Source organism: Prunus dulcis, chromosome 2, assembly GCF_902201215.1.
Source record: "Prunus dulcis chromosome 2, ALMONDv2, whole genome shotgun sequence".
Taxonomy (NCBI): Eukaryota; Viridiplantae; Streptophyta; class Magnoliopsida; order Rosales; family Rosaceae; genus Prunus; species Prunus dulcis.
In genome coordinates, this window is record NC_047651.1 from 19,775,724 (window position 1) to 19,799,443 (window position 23,720).

Here is a 23,720-nt window from a genome sequence, read left to right on the forward strand (position 1 = left end):
ATTAACCTTGAGAAAATGTTGATCATGAAATGCAAAATGTGACGTGTGTAGAATTGAAATGACCTTCTTTCTTTCTTTTTTTTTTTTTTTTGTCTTTGACCAAATGAAAACTTCACAAATTTGGCAGAGGAGATAATGGTAGGGTCTTTAGGGTAAAAAACTAAATTTATCCACTGATGAAAGGATTAAAATTAATAGGAAAATGTGTTGATCATCCATTCAGATTTTAAGATTTGTCCAAACAATGCTTTGCGTGTGGGTCCTCCAACGTCTAAATGCCATGATTAGTCCACCATCTCCAATTCTCCATGCCTCAAAACACATTCACATGCACACATGCAATTATATTCAACACGAAATATAAATAAAAACTCATGTGGGCTCTCGTGTGGTGCAATTAAAATGTGACACATCATAGGATAGGAAAAAATGAATATTTTCTTCCATTTCTCCATTTTTAGAGAGCACGACTTCACTTGTATAGATTTGATGTTATCTTAATTCATTTTTCCACCTGCTTTTGTCACTTGAGCAAATCTTAATCCTAGTTCTAATCTTGATATACAATTTATGTTGTTTGCCTTTCTTTTTCTTTTCTTATAAGTTATGATATAATAATCTTATGAGAACATATAAACATTTTGATTCTCTCGGTTTATTGTTAATTAATTATACATCGAACGATACACACGTTAACACGATACGAAAACTAAAATTCTTAACTTCAACATGTGGACATGAGAAAACTAGCGAGGTCCAACTAGTCAAAGGGTACTCACAATTCCAATATGTTTCAAAGTTTGTTGTCAAAACGAGTAGCTTTTTTCGGTTTTGCTTCAAGTTGGGTGATTTGTTTAGAGTTTGCTTTTTCTAGTTTCGTTCGTGCAAGAACGCGGATTGGAGTTGTAAAGGGTGATTGATCATGATGTAAGATAAAGAAAAGAATCGACCTCTTTTGTCACTTGCTTTGCTTCAAAAAGGTCTTTTGCATGTGATTAGAGCGATCGGTGCTGTGGGGCCCAGCGCTTCACATTCTCATAATTAGATCATAACATCAACTTATTCAAGATTAGTCCACATCATCAGAATATTATATAAAAAAAGAAAAAAAAATCGTAATCACCAGTGATTGGATGAATGGTAAGAACAAAGTACTGCAAGGAAAATTTACTAAAATTGTGAGATCAAAGAAATAATAACATCCTCCCCTTCACAAAGCAACCACTAAAATGATGGAGTATTACAGCTACAATTTGAAATGTATCAGGTTGAGCATTCTAAACCAACATCTGCTGATGATATCAAGAGAAACTAGATCAGCATGAAACTTTACAAGTTTAGAAGCACTTACAAAAGAAATGCTCATTCACATTTATTTATTTGTGATTCAATAAACATATCATTTCTAGAAGCCGGACTTAAGTTGGAGCTTCTTTTTAAACTAAAACATCGACGAATCGAGGCGATTTCTTCAATAAGCTCTCGCATGTGAACATTTTTAACATACAACTACTTAGGTAATTTGGTAAGAACAGAGTATTGCAATGATGGAGTAATACAGCAATAGGATTGAGCATTCTAAACCAACATCTGCTGATGATATTAAGAGAAACTAGATCAGCATGAAACTTTACAAGTTGAGAAGCATTTATCCTAAAAAGAGAGTAATTTTATATCACAAGACTATATCAAAAGGCACAAAGACAGGAGATGACAATTACGTGTTTGCTTTTTATGTTACCAAAAGAATGTACTGCCAAGTTGAGAATAACCGACTCAGAAATCTCTCCGCATCTTCACTTTAATTGAAATTTCCTTGTATGACGTGATCTTCTCGGCTGCTCGTCGCAGTGGCCTTGTAGATGATCTTCGACATTCCTGAACTTCAGATCTTGGGGCACTGTATCCTTCATCCTCTTTTTCCACTGAAGAACATGTTGGACCATTTTCATGAACCACATTATCACATAGAGAGACAGGAAATTTGTCGCCATTGGTCTCAACCGAGTCTTCAGTTGCTTCCTGTTCTTCAGTTTTAAACCTTGCAGACTGCCTTGTCAAACGTCTATTAGGAAACCATAAAGAATTTGTAAATATAGTGAAAACCTACTGAAGATATATACTTGCTTAAAACAATCAAACATACACCAACAAACCTTTTGTTGTCAGGCTTCTCCTTAGCCTGGACTGCTTCAATAGTAGGAGTTTCTTTTTCTAGTAATGAACATGTTGGACCACTTTCATGAACCACGTTATCACGTAGAAGATAGACAGGAAATTTGTCGCCTTTGCTTTCAAACAATTCTTCAGTTGCCTCCCGTTCTTCAGTTTTAAACCTCGCAGATTGCCTTGTCAAACGTCTATTAGGAAACCATAAAGAACTTGTAAATAAAGTGAAAACCTACTGAAAGTATATACTTGCTCAAAGCAATCAGACATACAACAACAAACCTTTTGTCGCCAGGCTTCTCTTTAGCTTGGATTACTTCAATAGTAGGATCTTTTTTTTCCACTAATGAACATATTGGACCACTTTCATGAACCACATTATCACATAGAGGAGACACGGGAACTTTTTCACCATTGGTCTCAAACATATCTTCAGTTGCTTCCCGTTCTTCAGTTTTAAACCTTGCAGACTGCCTTCTCAGACGTCTATTATGAAACCATAAAGCATGTGTAAATAAAGTGAAATCCCACTGAAAACTTGTGCTTGCATAAAGTAATCAAACATAAACAAACAAACCTTTTGTTGTCAGCCTTCTCTTTAACTTGGACTACTTCAACAGTAGGAGTGCCCAAAGCTGCATGCAAATAAATATGTGAAAAATGTTAGCACAGTATCAAGATCCCAGAAAACAATGAGACGCCAAGTTAGTATTTACGCAGATGGTTTGGTTGTCGTTCCCTTTTGGTACAAGGCCCATTCTCCTTGTCTGCTTGCAAGGACTCCCCTGCCTCAGCATACTTAGCTGAATATACCTAAGGGTAGTGAAAGGAAATATGTAAACAATAAATAGGTCAATGAAAACTTTCAAAGTTTAATTAAGAAACCACACAGGCATCCGCAAAGCACCTCATTTTCTGTATTTTGGCATGTTCCTCTTTTCTCTCTCTCCTAGGAACACGGGTTTACAATTCAATAACACAGTTTATAACCTTACAAAACTGACTTAAGTCTTAAGCAGATAAACTGACCTCAGCCTCCAGTTTTCCCACTTTGAGCAAACCATTTCTGCATGCAAGTTCGTGCTGGAGTGCCTTTAACTGAAAAGTAAAAATAGATAATTGTTAATTCATGCTAATTTACTTGAATTTAAAATAGAAAGTGAAGGCATACACTATTCAGACTTCATCAGTAGACACTTGACTTACCCTATCTTTACCTGAATTGAGTTCCTGCAAAATCGAAGTAGAAAACGAATTCTAAAATCAGTTTATGAAATTAGCAGGCATCTTGGTAGATTTGAACAATCAACAACTAAAATGTGCAAAAAGTACCCCTAACATCTGGCCATTTGCTTGGGCAAGTTGCAAATTCTGTTGCTGTACTTTTTGCAGATTGATTCTCAAGCTCTGTAACTCTATTCTGCTCAATTCAATGATTTTGCTTCCAAATAGAATTAAGGAAACCGACGAAGCATGCCAAACCAGACTAGGAATATCAATCAGAGAAATACACAATAAGTAAAATAGATAGCCAAGGATACTTTCTGTCAGCAAGAAGTTTCATCAGTGTCCTATTTTCCTGTGGATTTAGCAAAACCAAAGTAAGCTAAACCAACTACATCATCAACTTATTTAGATATAGGGATTATGAGAGATGCAACTAAGAATGTACCTTCTGTAGATTGTCAATATACTCTTTATTTGTAAGTGAGTCAAATTGCTGCTTCACCTGTTGGATTGCTGGTTTAGGCTGCTGATGCTGCAAGTTGCTTATATCAGCAAGCCTCTTCCTCGAGGTGCTTCCAATTGAAGATCCCTTTGCTATTTTCCCTCCTTTTATCTTGTTATCTACACCAAATACCTGTGTCATTTTCAGCAAAGCCTAACCTTGCAAAAAGCCCAATCCATAATTGGATACCATGAAATCAAAGAAGAAGTAGACGAGAATTCCCAAATAATGGAAAGCTCCCCCGACTAAATCAAGTAGCTACACTAGCTAGCTGCAGTTAAAAAAGTCTTCTTTTCCTACATTTTCTCAGTAATCAAACAGAGCTTATCTCAAACTCCAACAAATTTCCACTAGATTCTACACAAATGAACCCTAGAAAACCTCGATAGCTCCAAACGATTCTCAGAACTTCAACAAATCCTAGCCATATGAATCCCAACCAGCACAAGAATTCGCGGTTGCAGTTTCACAAACCGTAACCCTCAAACATTAATTGTTAATCAAGAAATGAAGCTATACCGCAAAATCCAATGCTCATTCATGTTGATACACAAACACTAGCAGAAGATCGTTCTTCAAATAACCTAAAAAGGACTAAAACAAATACAAACAGCTCAAAGAAAATCATAATTGGAGAAATTTACCTCCGGCACCGCTTTCTGTGCCACGAACGACGAGACCTTCCATCGTGAAACCCGAGCTGAAGCCCTAATCTCTCTTTCTTTCTCTCTCTAAAATCTCATTTCCTGCGACCGTGAGATGTGTTGGAAAAGAAACGCCGTCGTTGAACTGTATTGGAAATTGAATAAGGAGGGAAAGAGAGAGACTGTGGGAAGATTAAATTCGTAAATTTGTTGTGATAGGCTCGGGACACCTACGGCTTTCCGAAGCTAATATCAGCCTCGGAGGACCAGAACTCAAATCAAATTAGGCCAATAGCCCAAAACAATCCCATTGGGCCCAACTCAATTCCATTTGTTAAGACCTAGCCCAAAAAAGAAAATACCCAATTCGTCAACCCAAATAAATAAAAAATGTGACTAGTATCATTGTATGTATAGGGAAGAGGTTTGCTTAGAACAGTTGTCCACTATTTCTAGCGAAATGTTTATAGTTGATGTATGTGAACTTCATTCTGTGATTTGTATACCACTAAAGTTAGTATTAATAGTACTTAATGACAATAAGCGGGTCTTCATTTGCGAAGAAAGCTTCCATGAGATCGTTCGCAGCGGGTTATTATATAGAAAAGAGGTTTGCTTAGAAATGTCATTGTATGTGTAAAGTTAGTATTATACAAATATCATTGTTTGTCCAATGTAGGGAAGAAGAGGTTTTCTTAGAACACTCGTCCATTATTTCTCACCAATTGTTAATAATCGATGCATATGAATCTTATTATTAATAGTATTTAGTGATAATGAGCGAATCTTTTCTTGCGAAGAAAGTTTCCTTGACATCATCCGCAGCGGGTTATAATAGTGACGTGGTGAGTCTAATCACCTTAATTAAGAAACATTATCTCATATAATTATTTCCCAATGACAATGAGGTGTGTTACGTAGGTACAATGGATGAGATGAGAGGAAAATGGGCAAGGCATATGTGACACATGGTTTTGGTCGTATAGTCTTACCGTGGGCCATGTAAGCCATAACTCAAAATTTGACTCTTGTGTGTTTTATCTTATGGCCAAAGTCGGAATAAAATTCAGATGTGTAAGTTTGATTCTTGTGGGCCCTACGCATGATGCAACATATCACAAGCCTACATTTCTTTCTTTCCTCGTTGGTTTAGAATCTTTCCACTTCAAAAGAACAAGAATTCATCAATAAAATGCTTCTATTCCTCTTCTTTTTTTCTTCTTTTTTTCAACTTACAATTATCTAATTAATAACGAATCGGATGAAAGCTTTCTTGTTCCTCCTTTTCTTTGATGTGAATTTTTTGTTTTTGTTTTATTATAATTTTGACTCGAAAAGCATTTTCTTATCTCCTTATTTCATGTGAAAGAAAAAGCTTTATGAGTCATGCAAAAATTTGCAAAGCATGAAAACGCGCCTAGTTTTATTCGACTTTCTTCATGTTAACACAATGGATCGTACTTTTCTTCCTATCAAGACAAATAATACAAGTAGACGATTAAGCACAACTTGCACATTCTTTTTATCCCAAACGCAATTTGCAGGTCTCTTTCTCTAATGAAACCCAATTGGTATTCATACAATAAAATAGACATTGTATAGATCAAGTTGGAGTACGTATCAAGATATATGTATATAAAGTTTTAACTTTGCACTTACAAAAAGAAATGTGCATTCCTCCCCTTATAGTCCTTCCCGTTTATTTATTTGTTATTTAATGACATATCATTTTCAGAAGAGAAACTTACTCGTAACCGAACACTACTGTGGTAATATTCCAATCAATCACGTATAGTCATACATTTTAACTTTCCCACATGAGAATGCATAATTGACTTGAAATACCTTTACGATGACATCCCATTGCACGAAAATTTTACTCCATTTCTAGACTTTGACTTAAGTTGGAGCTTTTTATTTATTTATATAACTTAAATAACGTTAGGCTTGTAACGTGTTTCCATGCTTTGGGGCATATTTTTTATGGTGCTTTAAAGGGTTTAGTAATCAAGAACATCTTTGGCAGTGTTTAGTAGGACTTAAAAGTGTTTGTGGGTTATAAAACAAACACCTTCCATATGCTTCTTCAAGAAGAAACCTTAAAGCATTTTCCAAACAAACCTTAAACATTATGTTTCTTCTTGAATATATATATATATAGAGAGAGAGAGAGAGCTTCAGTTGAGGGACATTAATATAGGGCTTACCACATAATATATTTTAAAGATCCGAATTGTCAAGTCTTCACGTATTTTGCATAAATAATCTTTGAGGGAATATATAACAACTAAACGATTTAAATCATTGAAATACAATAGGTGATAAACCCTACAAAAATATCTCTCAAACAAGCTATATATCCACCATGCAATAAGGCTGCATTTACTTGTCATTGTTGACATAATTAACTTATTGTTAGTCCTATATTGATCACACGCATTTCACCATCAACTAATTGAGACAATTACTACATTCCAACTACTGTGAGTTTATAATAATTTCAAAAGCTTGCATTGTCATATTAACCAATAATATGAATGTCAATGAGTCAACATATGCTGCCCACTACACTAGAGTAGTGATGATGTAACCTTAATTCGTACGTGACTTTATTAATGTCACATCCACATGACCCTTGTGTTTCAAATTACTATACTGTCATTGAGTTGAAATTTTTCACATTTTATGAACATTTTGAATATAACCATGCAAACAACTTAGACTATATTATTTATATATATATACTGTTGTTCTGATACGCAGACGTCCGGATATTATTACTGTAAAAATGTCATTATAAATATAGAGGAATACATGACGTTTGCAAAATATTAATAACGTTCGAACATTCGTATATGAGAAATATATTTTTAAAAGAGTGATAGAATTAATTTATATTTTTATATAACACGATTGCGAATTCTTGGTTGGAGGTGAGGGCCTATGTAAAAGTAACCTTCTTTGATCTATTAGATTGATATTTATGCCAAGTTTATTATAGAGAAAAGTATCTCCTAACTGATCACGGAAAACACGTACTTAATTGAAACTGAAATACACCTAATTATTTTCAGTTTCACTACTTTCTTACTTCTGTATTTTGTATATTTTTTCGATATTAATAGTTCCGTAACATTATATCTTAGATTGTTTGTTAAAACACATTTATTTTGTTACAAAAATTAAAAATTAAAGCCAATCATTATACATTTCTTTCTTCATATCACAGTCACCAGCCGATTTATTTGAAAAAAGATCGAATTGTCTTGTCTCCATCATCTTTTGTTCATTTTTTCTGGAGAGGATTATACGACGGAAAACAAAGTTTCTTGGTTTGTTTTTAATGTGGAAAAACAAAATTTTGAAAATATATTCTTGTCTCCATCCTTTAATTAATGCAACGCTCACTTAACTTGACTTGACTCCTATCAATATATAATTTTTCTTCATAAAATTATATTTTTAATTGTTTATTTTGTTTACTTTTTTTAATAGTAACTTTGATGTTGTTGCTGCTGCTAATTAATCACAGTTTCTGGTTGCAAACTTTATGAACTAGATTTGATCAGGATGGTTTTGTATGGATAGATATTTTACTATAACGAAAGCTTTTTTTTTGTTTTTTTAATTGTTTGTAAGTACATCCTATTTATGGGGCTTTAAATCAATGATCAAAGTCAAAAATAAATATATAAAATTTTCATTTTCAGAAACTAGTATTCATTTAATTACTAATATCTTCGTTTTTCGATACAAGCGATACTAAGGGAGGGGAAAATCGAAACCTAGGACCTCAAGTGCAGGGATAAATACTCTTAATTAGTTGAGTTACAAGCCCTTTGAATTGGTATCTTCGTTTTAGATGACCAAACAATTATGAGATATTACAAAGATAATACTTGAAAGATAACCTAAAATATAGACGATTCTGATCCTTTAAATACATTATTGGATAACCCGAAAAAAAATGTATGAACTTTTGTTAAAATAAGCCCTAAACCCTAAAATGGCTAAAGAAGATGAGCTGTAGTGTTTCGTCCAGGTAGAGCTATAATTGTGATGTGGGTAGCTAGCTGACTTGCTCACCTTCTTAAAATTTTCATTTGGCATTAAAAATTATTATTATTATTATTATTTTGCAAAATACTACCTCTTGGGGTCCCCACAAGTCACAGCATATAATAATATCACACCAATTTATTTATGTGTGAACAATTATATCGTCAAGGACAAAATTATATTAATTGCCGCTTTCTAGGAAAATATTTTATATATAATAAAAAATTATAAACGAATATCACTCTACCGACCTAAATGCAAATTGCATTAACAAGTACAAATCAAACAATAGTAATATATGGCAGTAATAATTAGGGTTGTTTGGGAGTGCTTCTGGAAGGGTTAAAAGTGTTTTATGACAACCGAAAGCGTTTCTGACGGTGTTTGGCAGAAAAGTTTAGAAATGCTTTGGAGCCATAAAAGTGCTTCCTGAAGAAGCACAGAAGCACCTAGCCTGTGCTTCTTCAGGAAGCACTCCCAAGTGCTTTTTCAGGAAGCACTTCGACTTTTTATGAAATTTTCAACAACTTTATAACAAAAACGCTTTTATTAAAATCGCTTACGAACAGAAGTGTTTCCTAAAGAAGCAATCCCAAACGAGAATCACATATGTAACCCAAGATGCAAGGAAGGTCGGTCTTATTAATGGAAATATAGTATATATATATATATATATATATATATATAGTGAGCTTCTATTGAGGGACACTTTTACCCTCCATTTGGTTGAAAATTACATAGAATTTTAAAATGACGGAATTTAGATTTCCATCATTTCAATTTATGGCAATTGAAGATTTCAGTATTTAGATTTATGTTGTCGAATTTTGTAAATGATAGAATTTTATAAATGGCACTATGGAAATTGTGAAATGACACCAATTTTAGTGGAAATTAAACTTGGAATTTTATGCCCCAATTTTCACCATTTTTTCCTTGCGTCATTTAATAAATTTCGTGCTTAAGTTACCAAACAATGGAATTGTCAATTTCTCCTCTTAAATTTCCCATTTCTAGTTAAATTTTGAGTTATTTTTTATTATCCAAACGGAGGGTTATAGGGTCCACCACACATATTTTTTTTAAATGATTTGAACTCTGTAAGTTTTAGATATTCCCTCAAAGATCATATCTGCAAAAAATCACTTGAATCCGAAACTATTTTGACCACTCAATTAGATTGTTGTTATTTTAGTGTTTTCTTGAAGTATCATATTAATTTATTTTGTTATTAGCAATTAGATGCCTTAATGATTTTCAATTTTTATGATTGTTTGCGAGGATGATCTATGAATGAAGACTTGAAAAATAAACGATTTAGATTGTTTAAAAAAAAATTCATAAGGTACCCTAAAGGGCGTCCCTCAAATAAAATTATTTGAAGGATCCCTCAATAAAAGGGGACTATATATATATATTAATTTTAATTATTTATGTAGTGTGTGTATGGTCATAATAAATTAGACAAAGACACCTATCTATTACTGCATTTCCAATTCATATGCCAAATATTCCTACATGCATCCTCATCAGCAAGTTCCTCATGATTATTTGCCAGGATATCATTTTCCTTAATTAGTTTTTTTTTTTTGGATAAACAATTTTTATTAATTAGTTTAAATATTATAAAACATTATTGTAACACTAGATTATTGTCTTCGTCCCATGAATTAGCTGCTATCATTAAATTAAACCTGTAATCCATTATATGGCCAAAGCGATGAAGCATAATAATTAATAATCAAGAAAGACAACGCAACATCCAAAGCTCACAACAACCATGGTGCTTATTTTGTTTATATATATATATATAATAATAAAAAAATTATTGTGGAAACAAACAACTTATGATGGATAACATTTTAATTTCATGAACCTAAATATTTATCAACAACTTATGATGGAGTCTAATCCAGTAAAAAATGGTATTAACTTGCAGATCACTGGTATCATGTTTGAAAATCAATGGCACCTTGATAGTGCGTGTGTGTGAGATACACAAATCCCATTGTAGTTTTGACTATCGTTTGTATTTTAAAAAAAAATTATCAAAAATTATTTCATAATTAATTTGGGGATTATAAGTTATTTATATGCTTATAATAAAATGAAAAAAATATTGTATGTAAGAACAAATTCCCTTCTCAAATCATTTTCTACAGCCTCGTCAAAGGCAGGTGGTGGGTGCTGTATCTGGAGAGCCTTGTAAGATCCCACATCAACCAACGGAGAGGGGGTGATGTGCTTTATATGTGCACACCCGCATCCATCTAGCACGAGGCCTTTTGGGAGGGCACTGGCTTCGGAGTCGTAGGAACTCCGAAGTTAAGCGAGTTGGGGGCCAGAGCAATCCCAGGATGGGTGATCCACTGGGAAGTTGCTCGTGAGCTCCTAGAAACAAAACCGTGCGGGTAGAGATGGAGGCCCAAAGCGGACAATATTGTGCTACGGTGGAGTTGATCCCGGGATGTTTGGTATCAGAGCCACTTTGCAGTGTGGTGCGAGTGGGCAGACGAGGACGTCGGGCCCTTAAGGGGGGTGGATTGTAAGATCCCACATTAACCAACGGAGAGGGGGTGATGTGCCTTATATGTGCACACCCGCATCCATCTAACACGATGCCTTTTGGGAGCTCACTGGCTTCGAAGTCGTAGGAACTCCGAAGTTAAGTGAGTTGGGGGCTAGAGCAATCCCAGGATGGGTGACCCACTGGGAAGTTGCTCGTGAGCTCCAAGAAACAAAATCGCGCGGGCAGAGATGGAGGCCCAAAGCGGACAATATTGTGCTACGGTGGAGTTGATCCCGGGATGTGACAGTTCACTCCAATAGAAATGTAACACCCCGACTCTAAACTAAATTCCTAAATTAAAATTTTCAAGTTAATTAATTTTTGAATTTACGGATTTACCCTTGGGGTTGGGGTATTTTGGTCATTTTATTACCCGGACAGAGTTTGGGGCATGCTGCTGGTTGGGTACCTTAAACTGTGAATTTTGAGCAGGTTGAATTTTTGGGGAAATGTTCAATTTACAAGGGAGACTCTGCCAAAATTTTGGTAGAAAGTCTCGATTCTTAGTAAGTGGGCCCGGCATCGGGGAGATGTCGGTAACGAGACGGGATTCGCTCCGGTTTTCAAGAATTCCGGGGCGGGTCCTGTCAGCTTGGTATCAGAGCCACCCTGCCGGAAACACGACGGCGGATCGAGGTGGCTTCGAGAATTCCGGGGCGGGTCCTTTCAGCTTGGTATCAGAGCCACTCTGCCGGAAACATGATGGCGGATCGAGGTGGCGGTGGGTTGGAACGGAAAGAAGGAAGTGTGGTGGTTCCAACGGAACCGGTGCAACCCCAAGAGGCGGCGTGTGGTGGCGGTGGCGACGGTGGGAAGTCGCTGCCGTCGCAAGCCAAAAAAAAATAAAAAGGGAGGGGGGTTTCTGGTTCGCAGGAGAGAGAGAGAGAGAGAGAGAGAGAGAGAGAGAGAGAGAGAGAGAGAGAGAGAGATCTGGTTTTAAAAAAAACCAACTTCGAAATATTTACAGTTTTGCCATTGTCGATGTTTTGATCGTAACTTCTTCGTTACAACTCCGAATCGAGCCCACTACGTGTTTACGGACTCAACTCAATACGATCTACCCAAAAATACCAGCCACGAAACGAAGCTGTTTTGATAGATTTTCATCCAACTTTCGGCCTCTCGTTCTCTCTCATTTCTCCACCAAATTTAACGAGTAAGGTATGGTTTTCTACCTATTTTCCATGCTCTAGCTGTTGGTTGGGTAGGATTTTGTTAATTTTGAGCGTAGGTCAACTAAATTTCAACTTAGGGTTCGGCCGGTTTTGGATTTCCGATTCCAGCCACCTCCGGTCACTTTTTGGAGTAGGCCCAAGAACAAAAGTGACTCCAAATAGGGTGTTGTACCTAGGATAGGAGTCTTGAGCCGAGGTGTTGAGTTTTTCAGACGAAGGGTTATCGCTTTGGACACCCACGCGCTGCGAGCGCGTGTGGCAGTGCGTGGGCACTGTAGCAAACGTGCATTATTGTCCCAATGTGATCTCCCGGCTGTCACGAGGTTGTAACACCCCGACTCTAAACTAAATTCCTAAATTAAAATTTTCAAGTTAATTAATTTTTGAATTTACGGATTTACCCTTGGGGTAGGGGTATTTTGGTCATTTTATTACCCAGACAAAGTTTGGGGCATGCTGCTGGTTGGGTACCTTAAACTGTGAATTTTGAGGAGGTTGAATTTTTGGAAAAATGTTCAATTTACAGGGGAGACTGCCAAAATTTTGGTAGAAAGTCTCGATTCTTAGTAAGTGGGCCCGGCATTGGGGAGATGTCGGTAACGAGACGAGATTCGCTCCGATTTTCAAGAATTTCGGGGCAGGTCCTGTCAGTTTGGTATCAGAGTCACTCTGCCGTGTGGTGCGAGTGTGCCGACGAGGACGTCGGGCTCTTGATGGGGGTGGATTGTAAGATCCCACATCAACCAACGAAGAGGGGGTGATGTGCCTTATATGTGCACACCCTCATCCATCTAGCACGATGCCTTTTGGGAGCTCACTGGCTTCGGAGTTGTTGGAACTCCGAAGTTAAGCGAGTTGGGGGCCAGAGCAATCCTAAGATGGGTGACCTACTGGGAAGTTGCTCATGAGCTTCCAGAAACAAAACCGTGCGGGCAGAAAGGGGGGCCCAAAGCGGACAATATCGTGCTACGACGGAGCCGATCCCGAGGTGTGACAAGAAATACCAAAGTCAAGCAGCAAATTAGGGATGCTAATTTTAGTCAACAACCTTAAGGAGTGCTTGTCAATTTACTTTTCCAAATAAAATATGTTTTCTTGTCAACCTTTTTGGTCTGTAAATGTTGTTGGTATATGAAAAAAAAAAATTAAGAATCATCACACAATAAAAATTGGCTCTTCAAATTGCCAGGTAGATAAACAAAATACAATTTAAAGAGTCAAATTAGCTTGTTATGTTAGAAATGTTCTTAATTTTGTTTTTGGCTTATTTGAGCAAATAAAAGAAATTTGAAAACTTTTGTTTTGAGGTTTTAACTTGCAGTAAAAGTTGTTTATAACGAGAATAATACTGTTTTGATATTCGATCAATCACACTATACCAAATGAAAAAATTATCTTCTTGTGACATAGCATGATTGTCGGGTATAACAAAATAATGGAGGGAAGAGGACTTTTAGGTGAACCCAATAATCTTTGCTGCCTTTTCTAATTTCTACAAGCAAAAAGGCGCTTTTTATAACGGCGAGCCCGCCTTCGTCTTCACCTGGCAAAGCCGAAAGAAAATTGCCGAAAGCTGCAATCTTTGTTTTGAGATCAACTGCTAAACAAACCTTCAATATTTTTCTAATCAAACCAACAAATGAAAGCGAAAAGAGTTCTTGTCCGCACTCAGAGGCGGGAGGTTTATAGGTTGGAAGGAGAACATTCATAACTTTCAGCAAAGAATCTTAATCCGCAGGCAAAGCAGCAAGAAAATCTAGTTTTAGAGAACAAGAAAGAGCAAAAAAGAAAAGGCTCTTAGCATTTTGAAGAAAAGGCTTTTAGCATTTTGGATAAGCTCTCTTTCTGAATCTCTATCGGAATTTTTAACATTTTAAAAAGATTTTGATTTGGCTTTCTTCCCATCTATCCCTAGATTCGCAAGCAAGGTAAGAATGTAAGTGACTGAAGGTGTCTGCAAGGGAGATTTAGGGGGAGAGAGAGAGTCATTATATTTCTCTCTCCTACTCCTCATATCCTCCAGTCCCTTCGGTTATCCTAATCACCAGCCTACCGCTCCCCCAATCTTCTTTCCTTTCTACAAAACCCTCCAAACCCTAGCAGAAAAGTGAACACATTTTCCCAATTAAATTATTGCAGTGTTTCATTATTATAATAATTTTTTATTATATAAACCACCTCACATTTCCCAAGATTTGCAGCTTCCCAAGTTGTTGTTTGTTGTTAATACTGGGCAGCATTGGAGAGAAAGATCTCTCTCAAAGAAGAGTCTTTTATACAGAAGCGTAAAAACACAACAGCAGCCAACAACAAACAAATACCCTTTGGCCCTCCCTCATTATTGTTCTTTCTTTCATCCTTGCTTTCAAGGATGCTTCCTACCACCTGCATTCTCTTAATATGCCTCTTGAGCTCTCTCTCCCCCCTCACCAGAGCTTCTTCCCTCAACCTCACCCTCCCTCACCAACACCCCAACCCTGAAGCTGTTGCTCAAGAAGTACAAAGGTAAGCACCAATGAGCCTCAGCTCCCCAATCATTTCACACAAAAAACACACACAAATTGAAAATCCCCATCTGGGTTGTGCTCATTTTTTATTTTACAAAAAAGGTTGGCTCCCATTTTTCAATCAGTAGGTCCTCAACAGCTAAAACCCGTCTGGGTGCTGTACATTCTAGTGTTAATGCTCAGGGCCACTCTGTTTTCAAAGCACTGAGCAAAAATCCCAGCTGGGTTTTTCTCAAATCAGGCCCCTTTTCTTCTTTTCTGTGCTTTACTCAAGCATTTTGAGCTGTAAGACCCAAAACCCCCATCTGGGCATTGCTCATTTTCTCTGCATTTCCCTCATTTTCCCTCTAACAAAGCAGAGCACTCTGTTTTTTTTTTTTAAAACTGTTCAGGAGAGTCAATGCATCTCTATCCAGACGCCAAATGCTGTCCCTCGAACTCAAAGAACAACAACAATGTCTAATCGGCAACCCAATTGACGATTGCTGGCGCTGCGACTCGAACTGGGCCAGAAACCGCCAAAAGCTCGCCGATTGCGGCATTGGGTTCGGCCAAGACGCCATGGGAGGCAAAGGAGGCCAGATCTACATCGTCACCGACTCGTCCGATCGGGACCCAGCCAACCCAGTCCCGGGCACTCTCCGCCACGCCGTGATCCAAACGGAGCCCCTCTGGATCATCTTCTCCGCCGACATGACCATCAAGCTCAAATGCGAGCTCATCGTCAACAGCTTCAAGACCATTGACGGCCGGGGCTTCAACGTCCACGTCACCGGCGGCGGCTGCATAACACTCCAGTACGTCTCCAACATCATCATACACAACATCCACGTCCACCACTGCAAACCCGCGGGTAACACTAACGTCGCCTCCAGCCCCACCCACGTCGGGTGGCGCGGAAAATCGGACGGCGACGGCATCTCCCTATTTGGCGCTCGCAAAATCTGGATCGACCATTGCTCGCTCTCCTACTGTGCCGACGGCCTGATCGACGCCATAATGGGGTCCACAGGGATCACCATCTCGAACAGCTACTTTGCCCACCACGATGAGGTGATGCTTTTGGGCCACGACGATAAGTACATGCCGGACTCGGGAATGCAGGTGACGATTGCGTTCAACCACTTCGGTGAGGCGCTGGTGCAGCGTATGCCTCGGTGCAGGCGCGGGTACATACACGTGGTTAACAACGACTTCACGCAGTGGGAGATGTATGCTATCGGCGGTAGCGCTAACCCCACCATTAACAGCCAGGGGAATCGGTACACTGCTCCCCAGGACCAAAACGCCAAGGAGGTAAAAATTGTAAATTTCTGTAAAGTTCGGGTCTTTTTTCATTTTTTTACTTCTGGGTCCGCGGGAAAACTGAAAAAAGGTGAAATGATTGTTTCGTGATATTGGGAATTGGTTCTTTAGCGAGTCCCACTTGGAATGGTGGAGCGTGGGGGTTGTACTCACGCGCTTCCATGTTCGGCTTGTCACTTGGAGCATGCATGTCAAAATGGGAAATGGATTCTAACTATAGCCCACTTGTATGGCGGGGCGTGGGATTTAGAATGTAACACGCGCTTCCAGGTGGGGCTGGTTTTGTTGGATATGAAAATGGGTTTTGGGTAGAAGAGGGTTTTACTGTATATCTTGTCTGTGAAAAATTGTTTTGAAGTTGAAAGGACAATGATTATATGATAAAGGGAGGGAGGTCTATGTCATACACAGAGAGAGAGAGAGAGAGAGAGAGAGAGAGTAGTGGCTGACAGTGAGCATTTGCAGCTGTTAATTTGGCATGACCTGTTGACCGTGATGATAGTACGAAGAACCCTAATTCATTTATTTAATGTTTGCTGTGTGAACAATTCACAGGTAACAAAGCGCGTGGACACGAACGAGGGGGATTGGTCCGACTGGAATTGGAGGACGGACGGGGACATAATGGTAAATGGCGCTTTTTTTGTGCCCTCAGGAGCAGGAATGAGCACTCAGTATGCGAGGGCCTCAAGCACTGAGCCGAAGTCGGTTGCCCTCATCGACCGCCTCACAAACAACGCCGGTGTCTTTGGTGACCCCAGGTAACACAATATTTACTCTTTCAACTGTATTACCTGTCATAATGAGGGCCTTTATGTCTTCTGAATATGAATCTCATCATAAATGACCAAAATGCCCCTGCTTTGCATATTTGGTTGCTGGCATTTTACATGCATCCTGCTTGCTGGGTTTTGGGTTTGAGAATAATAAAATACAAATAGTGTGAGAAGAGCAAAGAGAGTGTGAAAAATGGAGCTGGGTTTTTAGGGGGTGCACGTGATCATGCAGGGCAGTAGTGGGAATCTAGCTGCTGACACTGCAGCCTTACAGTTCAGTTGTCCATTGTCTTTCTAATTCTACTTTTAGGGTTTTGGCCAAAGGGCCATGGTTATTATTAACTTATTAGGGTTTATTTATTAGTTAAATAATTTTGGGTTTGTTTTAAATTTAAAGTATGACCTTGGGATTAGATTTGAAGTATGTCCCCCCACTCTTGATTTTGGCAGTTTTATTCTTTCTAGGTTGCTTGGGGGGTTTTGACCATTTTCACTCTCAAAAGACCATCTTGTTTTAGAACTCCCAAGATGATGCAAACTTGCAAGGGACAAAAGGCCAACGGGTGTGAAAAATGATAGTCTACATTTGCAAAACTATTATACTATTTTACAACTACCCTGAATACCAAATCTGCCCACAGTAGGGTAGGAGGGCTAGGTTTGTGGTGAGATAATTAATTACTGTAACATTGCTAACAGCCAATGGTGTCCCCATCAGAAGCTTGTGATGTTATGTTATTGGTGAATGTGTGTGTCGAGGGAAAGGTAGAAAAGTTGCAAATGGGGCCTTTTTGTCTTTTGGTTGGCTTGGGTTGTAGGAGACCCACCCCAGGTCATGGGTTGGTTCGGCTGCGTTGGGAAGGTGACTCAGTTATATTCTCTTCATTTTGCTTTTCAGCGAGTAAATGTGGGGTCCACTTTTGATTTTCAGAAGTGAGTGTAGGCCCACTTTTGATTTTTTTATTATTCATTTGGCCCACTCCGGATTTGATTTAACCAAAACATGGACAGCTTGCCCATGCATAGAATTGGCCCAGGTCCTGAGTCTTGACCGTGAGACCTTTCCTTTTTTTCTCTCTTTTTCTGAACTTGACTGAGAGGTCCCTGTTTTTGATCCTTTCTGTTTTGAGTTTTAGTTAATTTAGAGATTTAAAGTCTCTAAAGTATAAATTATATAACTATTCTTTAGGGATTTAAAGATAATCAAAAAATGTCACAAACTTATAAGAATTCAGATAGATGATGAAGTTTTTAAAGTTTGGAGGTAGAGAAAAGAGGGTTGGAGATTTTTGGTGGTTATGGTGACAACATAAGAACGGGATCTTGGACTGACCCAAAATTACTGATCAATGAGGCGGAGCCGGCCCAACCCGACCCAAATCCGTGAGCCATGAACTATAGTGAACCAAGGATTGTGGGTTGTGAACCGACCCAAGTTGGGCTTTAGTTGGTGTCATGTGTGAGGATTCTTTAGGTAGTTTGGCACCAACTGTTTGTAGAGTTTATTTAGAAATGTTAGGTAAATCTTAACATGCAAATGACAAAGACTTTAATTCAATCTGGTGATTTTGTATTTTCTTATTCGTGTACTTACCGCTAGATAGTGACAAGGTCATCTCATGCATGTCGGTGGAAGTTCTTAAGACTAAGAAAATATATTCTCTTTTCAAACCTATTGGCTCTCATGAGCCGGAGCTGGAGCCGGACCAACCCAAGTCCATGAGCCATGAACTATAGTGAGCCGAACCCCAAGTCCAGCTGTTTGTACTACTTCCATAAGAGATTGCTTCTCTTTCTGTCAAATTTTCCTGGATCTTTTTGCTACCTTCTTTACCAATCCTTTATCCCAAAATGGCAAATTCAATTCCAACAATTTGAGAAAAGGTTTGCCAAAATAAGTGAGCTCACCCCACAGGCTCCTCTTATCCCATGTGAGACCAACCCCTTTCCACAAATTTCCATTCTCAGATTTGTTTATCACTGAATGCTAAGGACAGTCGTCCTCACGCGCGTGGCCAACTCTTCACAATAATCTCTTGTTCATGTCCATGGGGACCTCATGACGTATTAAAACTTGTTGCAAATTGTTTTCAGTTACATTTATTTTCGTTCCCTCTATTCTTCTGATAAACCATATGTCATCATTCATGTCTTGATCTAAATAATTTACTGATATTGGTTGTTTCAACTATTGTCATGGTGTAGGAGCAGTACCAGCGTATCACACCCCGGAGATGATGGCGGTGGGACCATCACCGATGGCACCAACACAGGAAGTGAAGGGGCCAGCGGCGGTGACGGAGACTATTTTGGAATGATATTTGGGAACGGTGCTCCACCAAGCTCCTCATCATCTTCAAACACAATATTCTTGTCTCTTCTAATTATTTTTATTTTGTACGTTACCATCAACCATGGTGGTGCTCTATTATCATTACCCTTATTATTAACATTATTATAGAATTCAAAGAAAATATCATTATCCGATAAAAAGTGAAAAAAAAAAGGGAAAAATTTCTCAAATGATTTGATTGCTTGGTTGGCGCCCCCCCACATCCTTTGTTATCTGTATTATCTGTGTTATCCTTTTTTAAGATGATAGCTTTTATGGGGTTTCATCACTATACATTTGACTTTGAAGGCGCTCATGTTTTGGCGGTTCAGTTGGATTGAGTTTTGGGTAGGCTAACGTTACGTGGATATGATTGGCTGAGATGGCATTTTCGGATGGCATGTCAAATTCAGGGGATTTATTTGTTTTTGGCTTCAACCATTTTCGTTGAATTTGAGTGCTTTTCATTGAGTAATAATAATGTAGTTAACATGGCATGTCTCCATGTCTTGGAAAATTGCCAAAAGACAAGGGGATTTGTAGTGCCCTTGGAATCTTTATCTTAGGCGCACCCCCTCTCCTTTTATGCTAAAGTATAACGTGCTTGTTTGAGTGCGTTGGTTCACTTGTGTGTGCTAGTATAACAAGGAAACAGAAGTATATGCATGTCTTGTCAGCTTTATCTGTAAATGATAAAAGAGTTTCATGTGTACATGGGAAAAGGGTGATTTCAAGTTAAGAGGAAAGCTGGGGAAGTCAGCCGTAGATCAGTGTCCCCACTGTGGGACCAATACCAATCGACATCTGATAGTCAGACGGATGCCAACCAACGGTTGATAGTAAGCCACGTAGACGGCTGCTCCTAGCAAGACTCAAATTAGAAGCCATGATGGTTTGGACGACTTCAAGCTCTAGGAATAGAGCACTTCTTCCTCGCATGCACGACAAGAGTCTCGTTCTTGTTTTCCCATTCCTTTCCTCTACACCAAAAATAAAAGACCAAAATGATGAATTTTGTACTACATAATAACATAAGGGATCATTATATAAACAAGTTTCTGGTGACGGATTAGTTCCTCTTGAGCTTTGTGTTTTTCACAACCTTCCCTGAAAGCTACAGCATTTTATGGTTTAACCGGATTGATTAATCGATAACAAATTCGACCCAAAGACACGAATATGCTTGTCAAAGAACAAGATATCACCAAGTAGTTTGATGAGGAAAATGAACACAACCTAAAGTGAAAAGTAGAAATGAAATAAAGTATGCACATAACTTTTCCCGGTTGGGAAAGAAGGGGAAACAATGGCAAAATCTTCGCAAGCATTCACAATCTGCCATGACATTCATTACACCTTGTTACAATGTTTATATTTTACTCCTTTCCAAGTTATTTCATAGCCTTGGTAGGGCTTCAACATTGAAACAAGTTTGAAAAAAAAAAAAGAAAAAAAAGAAGAAAAAAAAGAAGCCATTTAAGTGAAAACTTTGAGTTGTTTTGTGTCCTATATTTAATTAACTAACCAATACCATATCCTCTCCCCCTGCAGTTGCCGCCACTGCTTCTATTCTCTTCCAAGTCAATTCTCGCTGCTCTTCCATTTCTCTGGCCCTTGTTTCTTTTTCTAAATATTGTTCCTGGCACTCTTCAAACAATTCTGGGTCCATTTCCTGGAACATCCGTCGCACATTGGCTGTCAGCCCATGGATAGCCTGGTTCCAGTGACCTTGCGTGTTTTTCTCCAATGCTTCAAAGATTAATGGCAATATCACGTTCCGGTTCTGAGCAATTAAACTTACAATGTGTTCACTGTTCCACAAGTAAAGAGCTCGTTCGGCAACCTGCCAAGCATCTTTATATTAGAAACACTTTTCAAACAGAATAGTTATACAACTAGAGAAAGAAAAATATATATATGTTATAACATTTTGGGAAATCCCCAACACACATTTTCATTAAGCTTTCTTAGTCATAGATAAGAAGATATTTTGTTATGTCTCGCAAGGAAGATGCATGTACCAATTGACTCCAACACAATAAGCAGCAATGCAGCAACACCATAACTTATCCTTTAAAGAGGGAAGACAAATGTGAAAACTAGAGACATTGCCTAGCTTTGTTCAGCTAAACAGTGTTCCTTTTCTCAGACCGAGAAAAGAGCAACTGGGTGCTTAAATAATTAAAAAAAAACATGAATTTCATGGTTAAACTGTGGCCTGTCTTAGCATATGTATTTGCTGGCTAACCTGCGCCTAACCCTCTTTGCAAGCAAGAGCTCAGATTCAAACAAAAGTATTGTAATCAATGACGTGCGGGCAAAAATGACAGCTCACACAACCTTATTGTGTTTCTGTTGGACTTCAATATAGAGGCAAACTAAAGAGATGATTTAAAAATAAAATAAAAACAAACTAGCCATATGGAGAGACAACTAAGAATATAAGACTGCTTCAAAGAACTTACCAAACTTACTAACAATAGCATGTTTATAACCTATTATCAGGTAGTTCTTGTATGGATCATATCAACCACCATCAGAAGGGGACCAAGTGAAATTAATGTCTACCACAGCCAGAAAATTACACACAAAAACTATGGAGACTCCTGAAATCTATTGTCTGAAAGAGTGGCACATGAGTATCCTATGCAATTTCAACACTTTCAAGAGAAATGCTTACACGTCAAGCATTCAGACCAACTTTGAATGACACATAAGTCAAAGGTACGAGCTACAGTATTAGCTATATATTCTTTACAAAATCACATTTTGATGGATTCGTTCTCATAAAGTTTAAGTAGTCTCACACAAACAGTGGAAGGGGGAAAGAAACGTCCAAGTGATAGTAATACTGTACACTAAATAGGTCCAACAACTTATTATCTATTTCACAACTAATGCCACAGTTTTATCATATAATTTACTTTTCGGAAAAAAATCACGCTGAAAGATGCATAAACAATCTAATCGTAACAACCAGGCTACTCATATAAAAAACAGTCTTTTGAATTCACCTGAAAATGAGGGCTATTAAGGCAGCGCCCAATCTGTCTAAAAAGCGGAAGCATACATCTGTGAAACTCAGCAGCCTGCGTAGCTTCCAAAACCTCTTCTAACTCTGCAAGAAACAGAACCTCCTTCTGACAATTGGTGACCGGCCAATACTTCAACAACCCCTTGACCACCAATTCGGCCAACTTATAATCCTTGTCAACAAACTGTATGATACAATAGGCAAGCTGGTGATGATACGCGGATATGCACTTGGGTTTGTGCAGAGGAATGAGTGCTCTCACAAGGAACAGCTTATGCTCCTCTTTCATGGGCAAAGCAAAGCCATTTATTATACTCCCTAGAATCTCTAACAACTCTCCAATCCCACAATGCCTCTGTGTCTCAAATATAAACCTATAAAACACATTATTCATGGCCTTCCTGATAAAGGGTCTGTGAACCATAAACTTCCCATAAATTCTATGCAAAAGGGTTTTCAAATACTCGCGTTCCCGAGGGTCCTCAGAATCAAACAACTCCATTAACCTCAACACAAAGATGTGATCAATGTAACGTTTAGCGACTTTAGCATCGGTTTCTGGTGAGGCAATGTACCTTAACAAGAGTTCATAGACGATTTGCAGGTGAGGCCATGAGGGCTCCTGATAGGGCTCGTCCTCGTCGGGTTCGAGCAAGTCCGAGGCCGGAGGCAAGCATCGGAAGATGTTGAGTGATACCATGCGAATGAGCTCCTCTTGCATTGGACCGGTGAGTTTGCACGAACCGGAGTCGATGAAGTCCACGAGCTCCATGAGGGTTTGGCGCTTGAGCTCTTTCTCGAGAACCCATTTGAGAGAGTTGGAGAAGTCGCAGTAGAAGGAGCTGAGTTGGAGCTTTTTGAGGAAAAGGGCCGGGCGGTCCAAAACAGCGACGTCTCGGAGCAGAGGAAGGGGTTCCATGGAGAGGGATAGTGTGATGGGTTGTGACTCGGGTTCGAACTCGAGATCGGTAGGTTCGGGTTTTGGGGATTTGCGGTGGCCGCGTTTTATGATTTTGAGCATTTTTTTAAAAAAAATTGGTTTTTTTTTTTGGGTTTAAAGGAGTATTGGGGAGAGATAAGGATGACCTAGGAAACTGAAAAAGAGAGGAAAATTAGGGTTTGTGGATGGGAATAAGGAGGGATTTGGGGGAAGAGATATTGGGATGAGGAGATCATTTGGTGTTTGGGAGATGAGAAAATTTGCAGAGTAATGGGAAAGTTTGTGGGAGTGGGAATTGAGAGGCCACCCCTTGCTTGGAACTGAGGGAGTAGTAGGATTGACCATAAATGGAAACTTTTTGATTTTCTGTTAAAAGATCTCTTTTTCATTTGGACAATTTGCTAAAATATCACCTTTTGGTGCCTTCTGCTTTCCCTTCTCCCTCACTCTACAAGTGTAAAATCGATCAATTTGAATTGGC

The 23,720-nt window shown here is 38.5% G+C and overlaps 3 protein-coding genes across 5 annotated transcripts; 1 reads left to right on the forward strand and 2 right to left on the reverse strand.

Moving 5' to 3' along the window:
- Window positions 1-1,269: 1,269 nt before the first annotated feature.
- Window positions 1,270-4,725, reverse strand: LOC117618951 (SHUGOSHIN 2). 3 transcript variants are annotated; one of them, XM_034348741.1, is made up of 12 exons: window positions 4,543-4,725; window positions 3,842-4,051; window positions 3,711-3,748; window positions 3,502-3,610; window positions 3,376-3,399; window positions 3,199-3,267; window positions 3,077-3,118; window positions 2,886-2,982; window positions 2,747-2,804; window positions 2,452-2,655; window positions 2,157-2,360; window positions 1,270-2,065 (listed from the first exon to the last, which is right to left on the reverse strand). In XM_034348741.1, the coding sequence occupies exons 2-12, from the start codon at window positions 4,037-4,039 to the stop codon at window positions 1,777-1,779; spliced, it is 1,332 nt and encodes a 443-aa protein (XP_034204632.1). In that variant the 5' UTR covers window positions 4,040-4,051; window positions 4,543-4,725; the 3' UTR covers window positions 1,270-1,776. The 3 variants fall into 3 exon arrangements, with proteins under 3 accessions (XP_034204632.1, XP_034204631.1, XP_034204633.1); XM_034348740.1 differs by having other exon boundaries at window positions 1,271-2,065; window positions 3,842-4,017; XM_034348742.1 differs by having other exon boundaries at window positions 1,271-2,065; window positions 3,842-4,030; window positions 4,543-4,724.
- Window positions 4,726-13,795: 9,070 nt separating this feature from the next.
- On the forward strand, window positions 13,796-19,426 carry LOC117617250 (probable pectate lyase 5). Its single transcript, XM_034346552.1, has 4 exons — window positions 13,796-14,850; window positions 15,245-16,148; window positions 16,713-16,918; window positions 19,139-19,426. The coding sequence occupies exons 1-4, from the start codon at window positions 14,717-14,719 to the stop codon at window positions 19,392-19,394; spliced, it is 1,500 nt and encodes a 499-aa protein (XP_034202443.1). The 5' UTR covers window positions 13,796-14,716; the 3' UTR covers window positions 19,395-19,426.
- Window positions 19,427-20,520: 1,094 nt separating this feature from the next.
- Window positions 20,521-23,647, reverse strand: LOC117617251 (serine/threonine protein phosphatase 2A 57 kDa regulatory subunit B' beta isoform-like). Its single transcript, XM_034346553.1, has 2 exons — window positions 22,280-23,647; window positions 20,521-21,108 (listed from the first exon to the last, which is right to left on the reverse strand). Exons 1-2 carry the CDS (start codon window positions 23,318-23,320, stop codon window positions 20,782-20,784), a joined length of 1,368 nt encoding a protein of 455 aa, XP_034202444.1. The 5' UTR covers window positions 23,321-23,647; the 3' UTR covers window positions 20,521-20,781.
- Between the last annotated feature and the right edge of the window lie 73 nt (window positions 23,648-23,720).

What these genes read in the sequence shown, in the direction of transcription:
- LOC117618951 (XM_034348740.1), bottom strand. Translation starts at nt 4,585, where the DNA reads ATGGAAGGTCTCGTCGTTCGTGGCACAGAAAGCGGTGCCGGAG. An exon ending in CAAATGGCCAGATGTTAGGG is followed by an intron (nt 3,400 to 3,501) that starts GTACTTTTTGCA and finishes TCGATTTTGCAG; the next exon opens with GAACTCAATTCAGGTAAAGA. An exon ending in TCAATTCAGGTAAAGATAGG is followed by an intron (nt 3,268 to 3,375) that starts GTAAGTCAAGTG and finishes TTTACTTTTCAG; the next exon opens with TTAAAGGCACTCCAGCACGA.
- LOC117617251 (XM_034346553.1), bottom strand. Translation starts at nt 23,320, where the DNA reads ATGCTCAAAATCATAAAACGCGGCCACCGCAAATCCCCAAAACCCGAA. An exon ending in TTAATAGCCCTCATTTTCAG is followed by an intron (nt 21,109 to 22,279) that starts GTGAATTCAAAA and finishes GATGCTTGGCAG; the next exon opens with GTTGCCGAACGAGCTCTTTA.
- LOC117617250 (XM_034346552.1), top strand. Translation starts at nt 14,717, where the DNA reads ATGCTTCCTACCACCTGCATTCTCTTAATATGCCTCTTGAGCTCTCTC. An exon ending in AGGACCAAAACGCCAAGGAG is followed by an intron (nt 16,149 to 16,712) that starts GTAAAAATTGTA and finishes AACAATTCACAG; the next exon opens with GTAACAAAGCGCGTGGACAC. An exon ending in GGTGTCTTTGGTGACCCCAG is followed by an intron (nt 16,919 to 19,138) that starts GTAACACAATAT and finishes GTCATGGTGTAG; the next exon opens with GAGCAGTACCAGCGTATCAC.